Below are 10949 nucleotides of genomic sequence, written 5' to 3' on the forward strand. Positions count from 1 at the left end.
CACCTAATATGAAAATTCAGATTTTTAGGGGCCACGTTGGCGTGGAGCCTTCATTTTTTAGGCGCCATGGCCGATTTTTTATGCGCATTTGGCGCCAGGCATTTGAGGCGCCTCATGAGGTTATGCTGTACAGCATCAACTCGTAGCTTCAGCATCAATGCCGTATGCCCAGGTAGCGGCCGTTCGGGCATACGGCTCCGAGCCTGATGCGCTCAACCTGCCGGCCGCCGGCTTCGGGCATTGAAGCCCGATGCTGGAGAGCCGACCGAGCCAGCCTCAAGCGCTGATGCTGAGGTTTGATGCTGGCTCATGGGCCTCAGCCTCTGAGGCCGGACCGTCGGCTTGCGGCCCGATACGGCCTTAATTTTCGGACCCGCCACCCAGCTTATTACCGACGGGGCTGTCCCAGAAGACCGCGACCCTCGGACTCGGCGATGAATTCGCGGAACACCCCTTTGTCTTGGCGGCAGCCCACGCCTCGCCGAGAAGTTCTTAGAAGTGGACGCCGAGGAAGGGTGTTAGCCGACCGGCAGCCGGGCCCGGGGCGCTGGCGTCCGACGCGTCTGCTAATTGAAGCCGCTAATTTTGATGCTGGACTCAGCATCAAAACTGATGCAGCATCAGAAAAGGAGCCGGGAGTCGGCTTCACCAGGTGAAGCCGCCTCAACGGCATATGCGCTCCCCCGGCGCACTGATCGAAGCGGCATGAAAGTCCGCGCCGGGCCTCCGCCTCGCGCGCCGATGCGGCTCCGTTTATGATGCTCCCTCAAACCTCAGCTCTAAATCCCTGTTTGGCGCAATGGCGCTTGTGAGTTTCGAACACTGGTGCCATCTGTATGCGGGACTCGTGAGACGTAGGCGTGTGTCTTGAGCGTTGTGACATGGCTCATGAGTTTGACGAAATTGACTAAAAAAATTCAATTTTTCGGAAGAATATACCTGTAAATAATTGAACTTTCTTAAAACGAACATTACCAATTTTTAACCATCCATATGATTAACACTTACTTATCGAATACCTTACATCTATGAATAATAGATGAAAAAATTAAACACTAAGAAGTGGCCCGAACTGGATGTAACAAGGTGGAGAAATGGTGCTGGGTCCACACCATTTTGCGGGGAAACAAACTGCAAACAGGGAAACAAAATGCAAACTGCCTGAACTGAACACTCTCCCCCTCAGTTTCGTACTGGTGCGCATTAGAGTTCAAAAAATTCAATTTTGACTCTAATTTTAATTTTTGGAACTTCTTCGCTTTATTTCCCCGCGAAATGGTGTGGACCCAGCACTATTTCTCCACCTTGTTATGAATAATAGATTTGGACGTATTTCTATCGCACAGAACTATGTGCAGGTGAGAAAGATGGGATCTGCTCATTAGTGCTCAGGTCATGAGAATGAATGGAGCCAGAACTAAAAAAGCCTAAACCAATATATCCCTATAGGAATGTCGCGTATAAAAATACCAATTTTGACTTTTCAAATCATCTTAATATTTAATTTGAAAAATAGAATGAAATTGTGAATCAACCACTGTACTAATTGCGAGGGGCGTTGGTTCATTTGAAAGGCGTTGTTCTCAATGCTTCGGGAAAACTATAAATTATTTTCTGGGGTTCGTCCCCGATTTTTAAATCCCTAAAAACTCATAAATTGGATGAGGGGAAGTGGGGTTTTTTTTTTTTTGTTTTTCGGAAAAGTTTTGTTGCTACGCATCTTACTTTACCGTTTGCTGCCTTTTTATCAGCTGTTTTCATTCAACAATCATCATTAAGTGAGGTTACTTCCAACACTCAACTGCCATCAACTTACTTTTTTCTTTTCCCGCGTTTTTTTTTTTTTTTTTTACGGTTTTTCATGATTGGTTCCATCTTTTTCCTATTGCCAATTTTTCCTCCTTAAGTCAATAACCTCCACGTTTTTTTTCTCATTTCCGATCAGAACTTTTCACGCTGTTTCTTTTCAATGTGTATAAATATGTTTATTATTAATTTCCATTTTCATTTCATCCTTTTTCTTCTGATTTATTTTTTTTAATTTAAAAATTGAACTTTTCAGTTAAGATTTTGTTAAAATAATAATAATTTTTACTAATTTTAATTTTAAATTTAACAGTTGTTATGAGTGAAATTTTCAATGACCGAGGCGGTCGTCCTCCAAAACGTGGTCGCGTTTTCCAGAATTCTTTGCATGTTCGTTTAGTGAAGCAAGAACTTAACTCTGTTAAAATAGAATGAAATTGTGAATCAACCACTGTACTAATTGCGAGGGGCGTTGGTTCATTTGAAAGGCGTTGTTCTCAATGCTTCGGGAAAACTATAAATTATTTTCTGGGGTTCGTCCCCGATTTTTAAATCCCTAAAAACTCATAAATTGGATGAGGGGAAGTGGGGTTTTTTTTTTTTTGTTTTTCGGAAAAGTTTTGTTGCTACGCATCTTACTTTACCGTTTGCTGCCTTTTTATCAGCTGTTTTCATTCAACAATCATCATTAAGTGAGGTTACTTCCAACACTCAACTGCCATCAACTTACTTTTTTCTTTTCCCGCGTTTTTTTTTTTTTTTTTTACGGTTTTTCATGATTGGTTCCATCTTTTTCCTATTGCCAATTTTTCCTCCTTAAGTCAATAACCTCCACGTTTTTTTTCTCATTTCCGATCAGAACTTTTCACGCTGTTTCTTTTCAATGTGTATAAATATGTTTATTATTAATTTCCATTTTCATTTCATCCTTTTTCTTCTGATTTATTTTTTTTAATTTAAAAATTGAACTTTTCAGTTAAGATTTTGTTAAAATAATAATAATTTTTACTAATTTTAATTTTAAATTTAACAGTTGTTATGAGTGAAATTTTCAATGACCGAGGCGGTCGTCCTCCAAAACGTGGTCGCGTTTTCCAGAATTCTTTGCATGTTCGTTTAGTGAAGCAAGAACTTAACTCTGTTATTAGTATAGAAAATCAAAGTTTCATTTCTTCATTTCGGAAGTATAAAATTGATGATCAGAACTTTGATGAAAATTTTGTTACCAAATTTTCAGTCGGTTCAATGAATATAATTTGTCATCATTGTGATGCTCGCCATTTTCAGGGTGAAATGTCCAATGGTCATTTTAATAACTGCTGCCAAAATGGCTTAATTTCTTTACCGAGTATTCGGACAAATACCGATTTGAAATCATTATTTTTATATTCTCCAAATTTCATAAAGCATATCAGAAATTATAATAGTGCTGTTGCTTTTGCCTCTTTCTCTGCAAATCGAATTGATATTCCGGGTGATGGACCTTATTGCTTTAAAGTTCAAGGATCCATATATAGGTAAGTTTATTACCGGAACCAGAATGCAGACTGAACATGGAAAAAACGAAGAAGAAAAAGCGGAAAAATTAGATGAAGTTAAAACAGGAGCAGAAAAAGAAGAAGAACCAGAAGGAACAGCTACTGAAGAAGAAAAAGAAGAAGCAAAAAAAGAAAAGACAAAAGGAGGAAAGAAGAAGAGCAAAGTTGTAGGAAATATAGGAAGAAAAGCAGGACAGAAATGGCAAAAGAAGAATCAACAATTTAATCGAAAAAAAAGCAAAGTATTTAAAAAATAAAAAAAGATCTTCTTTAAAATTAGTTTGAAAACAAATGTAAAACCGAAAAAATAATTTTGTATGAAGATTAAAACAAAATTTTAGTTTAAAGTTTACTAAATAAAATTACAATTTTTGAAAACATTTGTTATATTTATTCTCTCAAAAAAATAATTAGACCCGATTCAAAGACAAAACAGAAAATTAAATGAAAATAAATAAATAAAAAAAAAAAACAAAAAACATGTGAAAGTGAAAAGTGTACAGGAAAAAGAAGGGGCTGCGAAGCAGCCCCATAAGCCCCTAGTATGGTTTAATCACACTTGTCCTAAGCGGTAATTCAAAGATTAACTCATATAATTCATTACCCCCAAAAAAGTTGTCGTTTTTAGCGATTTTTTTTAATAATTTTGAAAATGACTTTGTGCCCTTCTAATACCTACTACATGCTTGAACTGGTAAAAAACAAACGTTCCCCATTTTCAACCAATCATATGGATTGCATTCGGCAAAAAGGAATCAAGAGCATTACAATGTTGCTAGGATTGTGCAACTGACATTCTGTGTTATAAAATTACTAAACTCATGCAGCAAATTAACAAAGGTAATTTTCGTCGTAAATTATGGTTTATAGGGAGTAAAGATAAACAATTTTTAGATGATCAGTTTATATTTGCTACACTGAAAAAAAGGATTGCTATTTCACCGATTTAGGGAGGAGCAAAATTTGTTTCACTTCGTAAAACTTTCTCATCCGTGCACGGTGTTGAATCAAATGAACGACTAGCACGAATTGCTACACCGATTTGCTACATCTGCGCGCCTTCATGCAGATAGTCTTGCATCGAGTGGCTTGGAAGTGTAACTGCATTTTTTGGTATTGGTACTTTGCGAACAGTAAAAATAGCTCAATAGTTAGGATGAAATAGCGGAATTTACGGAAAAATAGCGAAATTTACGGAAGAATAACTATAAAGGTAACAGACGTAGCTTTTCAGAGAAAAAAATCACCTACACGCGTGTGTGTAAGTTAGCTGAAATTTGTGTAGCGATTTTACCTGCATGGTTTGCACGTTCGTTTTTTATCTAAACCATGCCATGAAATACCTGCGTGCAAGGCAAATTCAGCAATATTTTTTTTTCAGTGTAGGTAAAAAAAAACACAATCTTACCACCATTGGAATGCTCTCGGTTCCTTTCTACAAAATGCAATCCAAAGATTAGCGTTCACTTACCGAGTCGGCGTGACAATGCCCCTCGTCCTCAACCTTCTCTAACAAGTCAGCGCAGTGAGGCCAGTGCTCCCTTGCATCGAAAGAGGACGGTAATTGCTCAACACTCACGTATTTTGGGTCACCAACTTTCCTCACGATATGCGTTTCTCCAGGCCCCAGGTTCGCTTTGAGTATCGTCATCAGATCATGGTTAGAGTACTGGAATTTTGAGCCCCTAGTGGAATTCTTTGTTCTCTGTATGATATTTTCAATGCTCTCCACTCTGAACTGAAATTTTTAAATGGCACACATTCAACAAAAAGGAGGACAGAAGCTTTAAAAAAAAACGAACAATTTGCTTCGTTTCAGATGAATTAAATTCGCTTTAGAGATCAATGCCCTTCGAGGTTTTTCTGAAATTACGCCACTGCCTATAAAAGAATTGAACTTCAAAAAAAAACGCACAGTGCCGATACGTATCAATAGGTTCAGAACGTCGTTTATCGGTCAAATCGGTCAAAATTAGAGTAACTATATAGGGAGAGTTTGGAAGACTCGAAATATCGACAGTGAAACTACCAAACCACGTATCTCGTTTGCGGTGTTTAAAAATCTACGCTCACATTTTATTTTTTTGAAATAGACCAAATCAATATTGGTATGGTATGGGCATGTGCAGAGAATGGCTGATACCAGGTTGCCGAAGAAGGTGTTGGAGTGGGTCCCCCCAGGTAGGCGACGGAGAGGGCGTCCAGCCAAACGGTGGGTAGAGGGCATCCATGAAGAGATGGAGAGATGCCACCTTCCGGAGGATCTCTACCATGACAGATTCCTGTGGAGAATAGGCGTCGCAGAGCGCCCTAGCGCGCCGTAAAAGCGGCTCATACATACACATACCAAATCAATATCATTCCTTGAAATTTTCACGGAATTTTCTCCGCACAAAGAGGAAAAATCACAGACATTTTCAAGACCGGATGTCAAGTAGTTTTTCATTTAAAAAATAAAGTATGACAGGAAGTCTGCGACGTCGCAAACCGAGATACGTGGTTTGGTAGTTTCACCGTCGATATGTAGCTCTTATGACCCAAAAGAGTAGGTAATCTCTGAAAAAGAAAAATGTCACTGTTAATCTTTAGACTCCAATATCAAACAAAAATGGACAGTAAAATTCATAAGTAAGCATTCTTCCGCAAAAATAAGGAAGTTTAAGCAAAAACCAAGTCAAATACGTGATTTACCAACGACAGTTCCCAACAATAGTGACTATAAATCACTCTGAATAATTTGAATTCATAGATTGCCTACCCTTTTAAGGTCTAGGAGCTCCATCACCTGACCTCAAACTTTTCGACATGTCCATACTCTCCCTGTATAGGTACTCTGGTCAAAATTGTGTGCCTTTCGCGCTCTCAAGTGTGCTTGTTGCATATGCGTAAAAATTGAATGCGGGCCTCAAGTGGACGACACCTGCAACTAAAAGCTGGTTTACGCACTGTCTGTTAGTTCCAACAAACAAGTACCTGGAGGGTTACAACTGCGAGGTTCTAAATAGATATCTATTGGCTCTCTCCTGTAGGTTTGTTGCCTATGCAGTAGAATTGAAGGCGAACTTCAGAGAAACATAACCTAACGGTCGGATAACAACATCATTCATCGGACTAATCAAAGGTTATGGAGCTATAAGTATGTGCATTTTTCAAGTAGATAACTATTCTCACTCCTCTGGAGGTTTGTTGCCTATGTGGTGGAATTGAAGGCGGACTTTAAGTGGTGAAACTGCAAATACGTGCATCTTGTTTGCGGTGTTCCAGAATCTCTGATCCCATTTATTTTGACGAAAGAGGACTGACCAGAAGTATTGTACGAGATTTATATAGAATATTTCTCACGCGGAGAGGAAAGATCAGAACATTTTTCAAGAAATGACGTTAAGGATTTTTTTATTTAGAAAATATATTCCAACAGGAAGTCTGCAGCGTGCACAGGGAGATACGCGTTTTTGCCGTTCCGCTATGGAGCAGTTTTCTACTCTGTTATTTTCGAGCTGAAAATGTCACACAAAAGTAGAGTACCTATATAGGGAGTGTATGGACATGTCGAAAATTTTGAGGTCAAGTGGTGGAGCTCTTAGACCCCAAGAGGGTAGGTAATCTATGAATTCAAATTATCTAGAATGATCACATCGTTGGGAACTGTCGTTGGCAAAGCACGTATTTGACTTGGCTTTTGCATAAACTTACTCATTTTTGCGGAAGAATGCATACTTATGAATTTTCTTGTCCATTTAGTTTGATATTGGTATCTAAAGATTGACAGTGACATTTTTTGTTTTCAAAGGTTACCTACCCTTTTGGGCCCTAAGAGCCACATATTCCGAGTTGTCCATACTCTCCCTATATAGGTACTCTACACAAAAGAATCTCCCGATGAAAATGGTATGCATTGATTTTCCTTCGGGCCGGAAGACAAACGGCCGGGTTCATGCTGTGACGATTCCAACAAGTTGGCAACACTGTTAATACTCCATTTAAATCCAATGAACTATCGATAGTGATTGAGGCAGGCTGCCTTATGTACAAATTACAATCGATTGTTTACATGGATTTAAATGGAGAAAAAACAGTGTTGCCAACTTTCAAGAATCGCGACTGCGTTGATGTCATGCTAATTTTCTCATGGAAATAAAATAGTGCATACTTACCGACCAGTTGGGATGTTTTTGAAGAAGCCGAGTAACATCTGGAACTGAGTGACTTCCATGGACAAGAATAAGAGATAATACAACGATTCCGACGAGCATTTTTTCTATTTTAGACCGAACTGTTAAAAGACAATTCATAATACAACAATTATTTCTTTGCGAGACAAAATAATGTATTAATAAATATGGGTAATTGGATTGCATTTCGCAAAAAGGAACCAGGAGAACCGCCGTGTTGCTAGGATTGTGCAACTTCACCCTTCCCATAAGACTACTGTAATCGTGCAAAAATATTACATTTACATTTTGACATTTGACATTTTTGTCCTAAATTTACAGGTTTTAGCGTGTAAGATAGAACATTTTTATAGATGATCAGGTTTTTCTTCCAAGACGAAAGAAGTTACACAATCTTAGCAACATTGCAATGTTCTTGGTTCCTTTTTGCAAATTGCAATCCAATTAATAAATTGATAGTTAAAAGACCGATTAATCTTACCCTAAAATCGTTCAAAATAAATTAGTTAAGCAGAAAAGATGAAAAAAAATAGTTAGCAAATAAATTAATTGTACATTACTAATTTTGCCCAGATCACAGATCAATGGCTAAAGTGGATTGCATTGTGCAAAAAGGAACCATTATCATTTCAATGTTGCTAAGATTGTGCAACTTCTTTTGTCTTGGAGGAAAAACCCGATTATTCCTTAATAGTTTCTATTTTACTCGCTAAAAACTGTAAATTTAAGACAAAAATGCATCATTGCAATGCTAGTGATTCCTTTTTGCAAAATGCAATCCAAGTGCGAAACCGCGTATCTCCGTTTGCGACATTGTAGACTTCTGACCGTAGTGTATTTATTCTTCGGAAAAGTCTACTTAATTATCGGAAGACCTCCTTGATTTTTCTTTTCTGTCAGCAAGAATAATTCGTAGAAATTTCAAATATATTGACCTGTCCCTCTTCGAAAAATTGAAATAAGAGCAGGCACTTTGACACACCGCTACGGAGATATGTGGTTTTCAATTTTGCCATCGATATAATGATTGTGACAACATGAAAAGTGGAATCAAGTCCATTACAATTACTGAATTTTTTTTTTTATTTTTTTGAGTTATTTTTCACAAATTTGATCGAAAATCTAGTATTTCAGTTTCTAATGAAAAGCTCTTCCTGAAAAGTAGACCTTATAATTGCAAGTGCCATCGACTAATTTTTCTCAAAGTTGAATACTCCATTTCAAAATATATTCAAGGTTTGTTGATTGCAGAAACGTCACTACAGATCTGATTGTTTCTTTAGGAATTATTTTGACACCGTCTCATGTGACACTAAAAAATAAACGGCAGCGGCGTAGAGTCGACTAAATATGTCAATTAGGTCCTACTTTCTCACGATCAGATCTGCATTGCTACATGTAGACTCCACTTATATATCTTGCTTATGGAGTTGATCACTGATATTTTTAAAGTGTGCACTATGAATAGTTTTAAAGAATTGATACAGATTTATTCGGTAAATTTCTTGTCCATTGATCCGCTTATGTTTCATATTAAAATTGTCAATGAGTCAATTATTATATTTTTTATTACCCTTCTCGAATTAAGTTGGGTCTGTGGCTGTAACAGGAAAACTTGCACTTACCCAGTCCAAAATTACAATTTTAAATATAAAAGCGAATTAAAAACACAAGCACTGAATGTGTGAGTGCCGTTAGCCTATTTATCAAGCACTGTCCGGTATGTAATCCATACATTAAAAAGTGTGAAGTCAATTTGACAGACATAAGTGTGCTGCGATTGTTTTCATCCAATCGATAAGATTGTTGAAATACATCTTGACTTGTAAGTGAAGTCCTCTCCGGACAGCATTAGTCATATTTTCCAAACGATATTTGGACGTATTTATGTTAAAAAGAGGTATGTGCAAGTAAACTGAATATGAAGGAGCTATACATCTCACGAATCTCATGTGCATTTACTTGTACATCGTTTCTTCGCGCATGAATTGGTCCATTTTGTGGTTAATACACCCAGGAAGCTCAAGCTTAAAATTTTATTGATTTGGAAGTTTAATGATTTATTTCTAATCATGAATGCAATATATAGCGTCCATAAATAGCTGTCTTTTTTCTTTGAATTGATGACTATAAAAAAAGAATGTAGCGATCATCTCGAACCTTCACCACTGCGTAAAGGCACTGGCAGGTGCAAAACGTCTTGAAATGTCCGAATGAGAAATTATTTCAATCGCCAAGATGAGGATTGAGGGCAAACATTGTTTATGTTTAATAAAGCACCTACAAACTTCGTGAAAAAGAAGAATTTACATCGTTAATAATTACAAATCGTCGTCACTTTTCCACATCTTCGAATCCGATCATCCCTCTCTTGCAATTATTTTGCCATGAAATCTCAAATTTTTCTGATTATCTCTTATTTTTTATTTTTTTTTTAATAATAATTCTTCTTTTTCTTTTGTCACGCATTACTCCTAAAAACTACACCAGAATTTGCGAGCTCAATAATATCTTAAAAGAGAATTCACTCATTTATAGTTATACTTATGGAAGCATAGGCGCTCTCACTTTCATTTGTTTAACATTATGATTGCGTGGATACGACTCCTTCATTCACAGAGACGGCAACTCATGTTACAATAAATATACACAACCGTGCTGGATACAGGATTTACTCAAGATTAAGTTACATGCAGCTGACGAAAAATGAAATTAAAGTATTGTCACCATATTTTTCCAGTTGTAGACCATCCTTGTACATATCGATGGTGAAACTACCAGACCACGTATCTCGTTTGCTGTGTTTAAAAATCTCCGCCCCATTTTATTTTGCTGAAAAAGAATAAAGTAATATCATCCCGTGCAGTTTTCAAGGAGTTTTCCCCGTACAAAGAAGAAAAATCACGGAAGTTTTCAAGAATTGAAGTCGAATAGTTTTCCATCTAAAAAGTAAAGTATGGAAAGAAGTCTACAGCGTTGTTAACCGATATAAGAGGTCTGGTAATTTCACTGTCGATATATCTTGCGATCCACGGTAAGACCATATTTTTCTGATAAATAAGAAAAGTATTGAAGTAATGAAAACTTAATTATTTTTATTGTGTAAGATCGGCAATTTTATGGTGAAGCCACAACTTTCCTGCTTACTAAGATGATAGATTCCTTCGGTAGTTGATGTTCCGACGATGAAACTACTCAACTATATGTATGTATCTCGTTTGCAGTGTAGGTACTAAAATCTCCGATCTTATGTTACTTTTGTGAAGGAGAACAAATCAAGTTCTCATAGAATTTTCATCGCACGGAGAAGAAAATTCTGGAGGTTTATAAGAATAAGCGTCGAGTAACTTTCCATTCAGAAACCATTATGGTACGAAGCCATACATTACAAACTCATTATTTTCCTTTGCGGAATTGCAGACTTCTTGTCAAG

At 37.2% G+C, this 10949-nt stretch overlaps 1 protein-coding gene across 2 annotated transcripts in view; it reads right to left on the reverse strand.

Moving 5' to 3' along the window:
- The window catches only part of LOC109032724 (cathepsin B-like cysteine proteinase 6), a 361957-nt gene extending 352675 nt beyond the window's left edge, over nucleotides 1-9282 (reverse strand). For both annotated transcript variants that reach the window (XM_072302631.1, XM_019044998.2), the window contains exons 1-3: nucleotides 9142-9282; nucleotides 7499-7617; nucleotides 4816-5082 (exon numbers count right to left, since the gene is read on the reverse strand). In XM_072302631.1, the coding sequence (XP_072158732.1) occupies nucleotides 4816-5082; nucleotides 7499-7597 (366 nt within the window). In that variant the 5' untranslated portion in view covers nucleotides 7598-7617; nucleotides 9142-9282. The remainder of the gene's footprint in view (nucleotides 1-4815; nucleotides 5083-7498; nucleotides 7618-9141) is intronic.
- Nucleotides 9283-10949: the final 1667 nt, after the last annotated feature.

This window comes from Bemisia tabaci, chromosome 7 (assembly GCF_918797505.1).
Source record: "Bemisia tabaci chromosome 7, PGI_BMITA_v3".
Lineage (NCBI taxonomy): Eukaryota > Metazoa > Arthropoda > Insecta > Hemiptera > Aleyrodidae > Bemisia > Bemisia tabaci.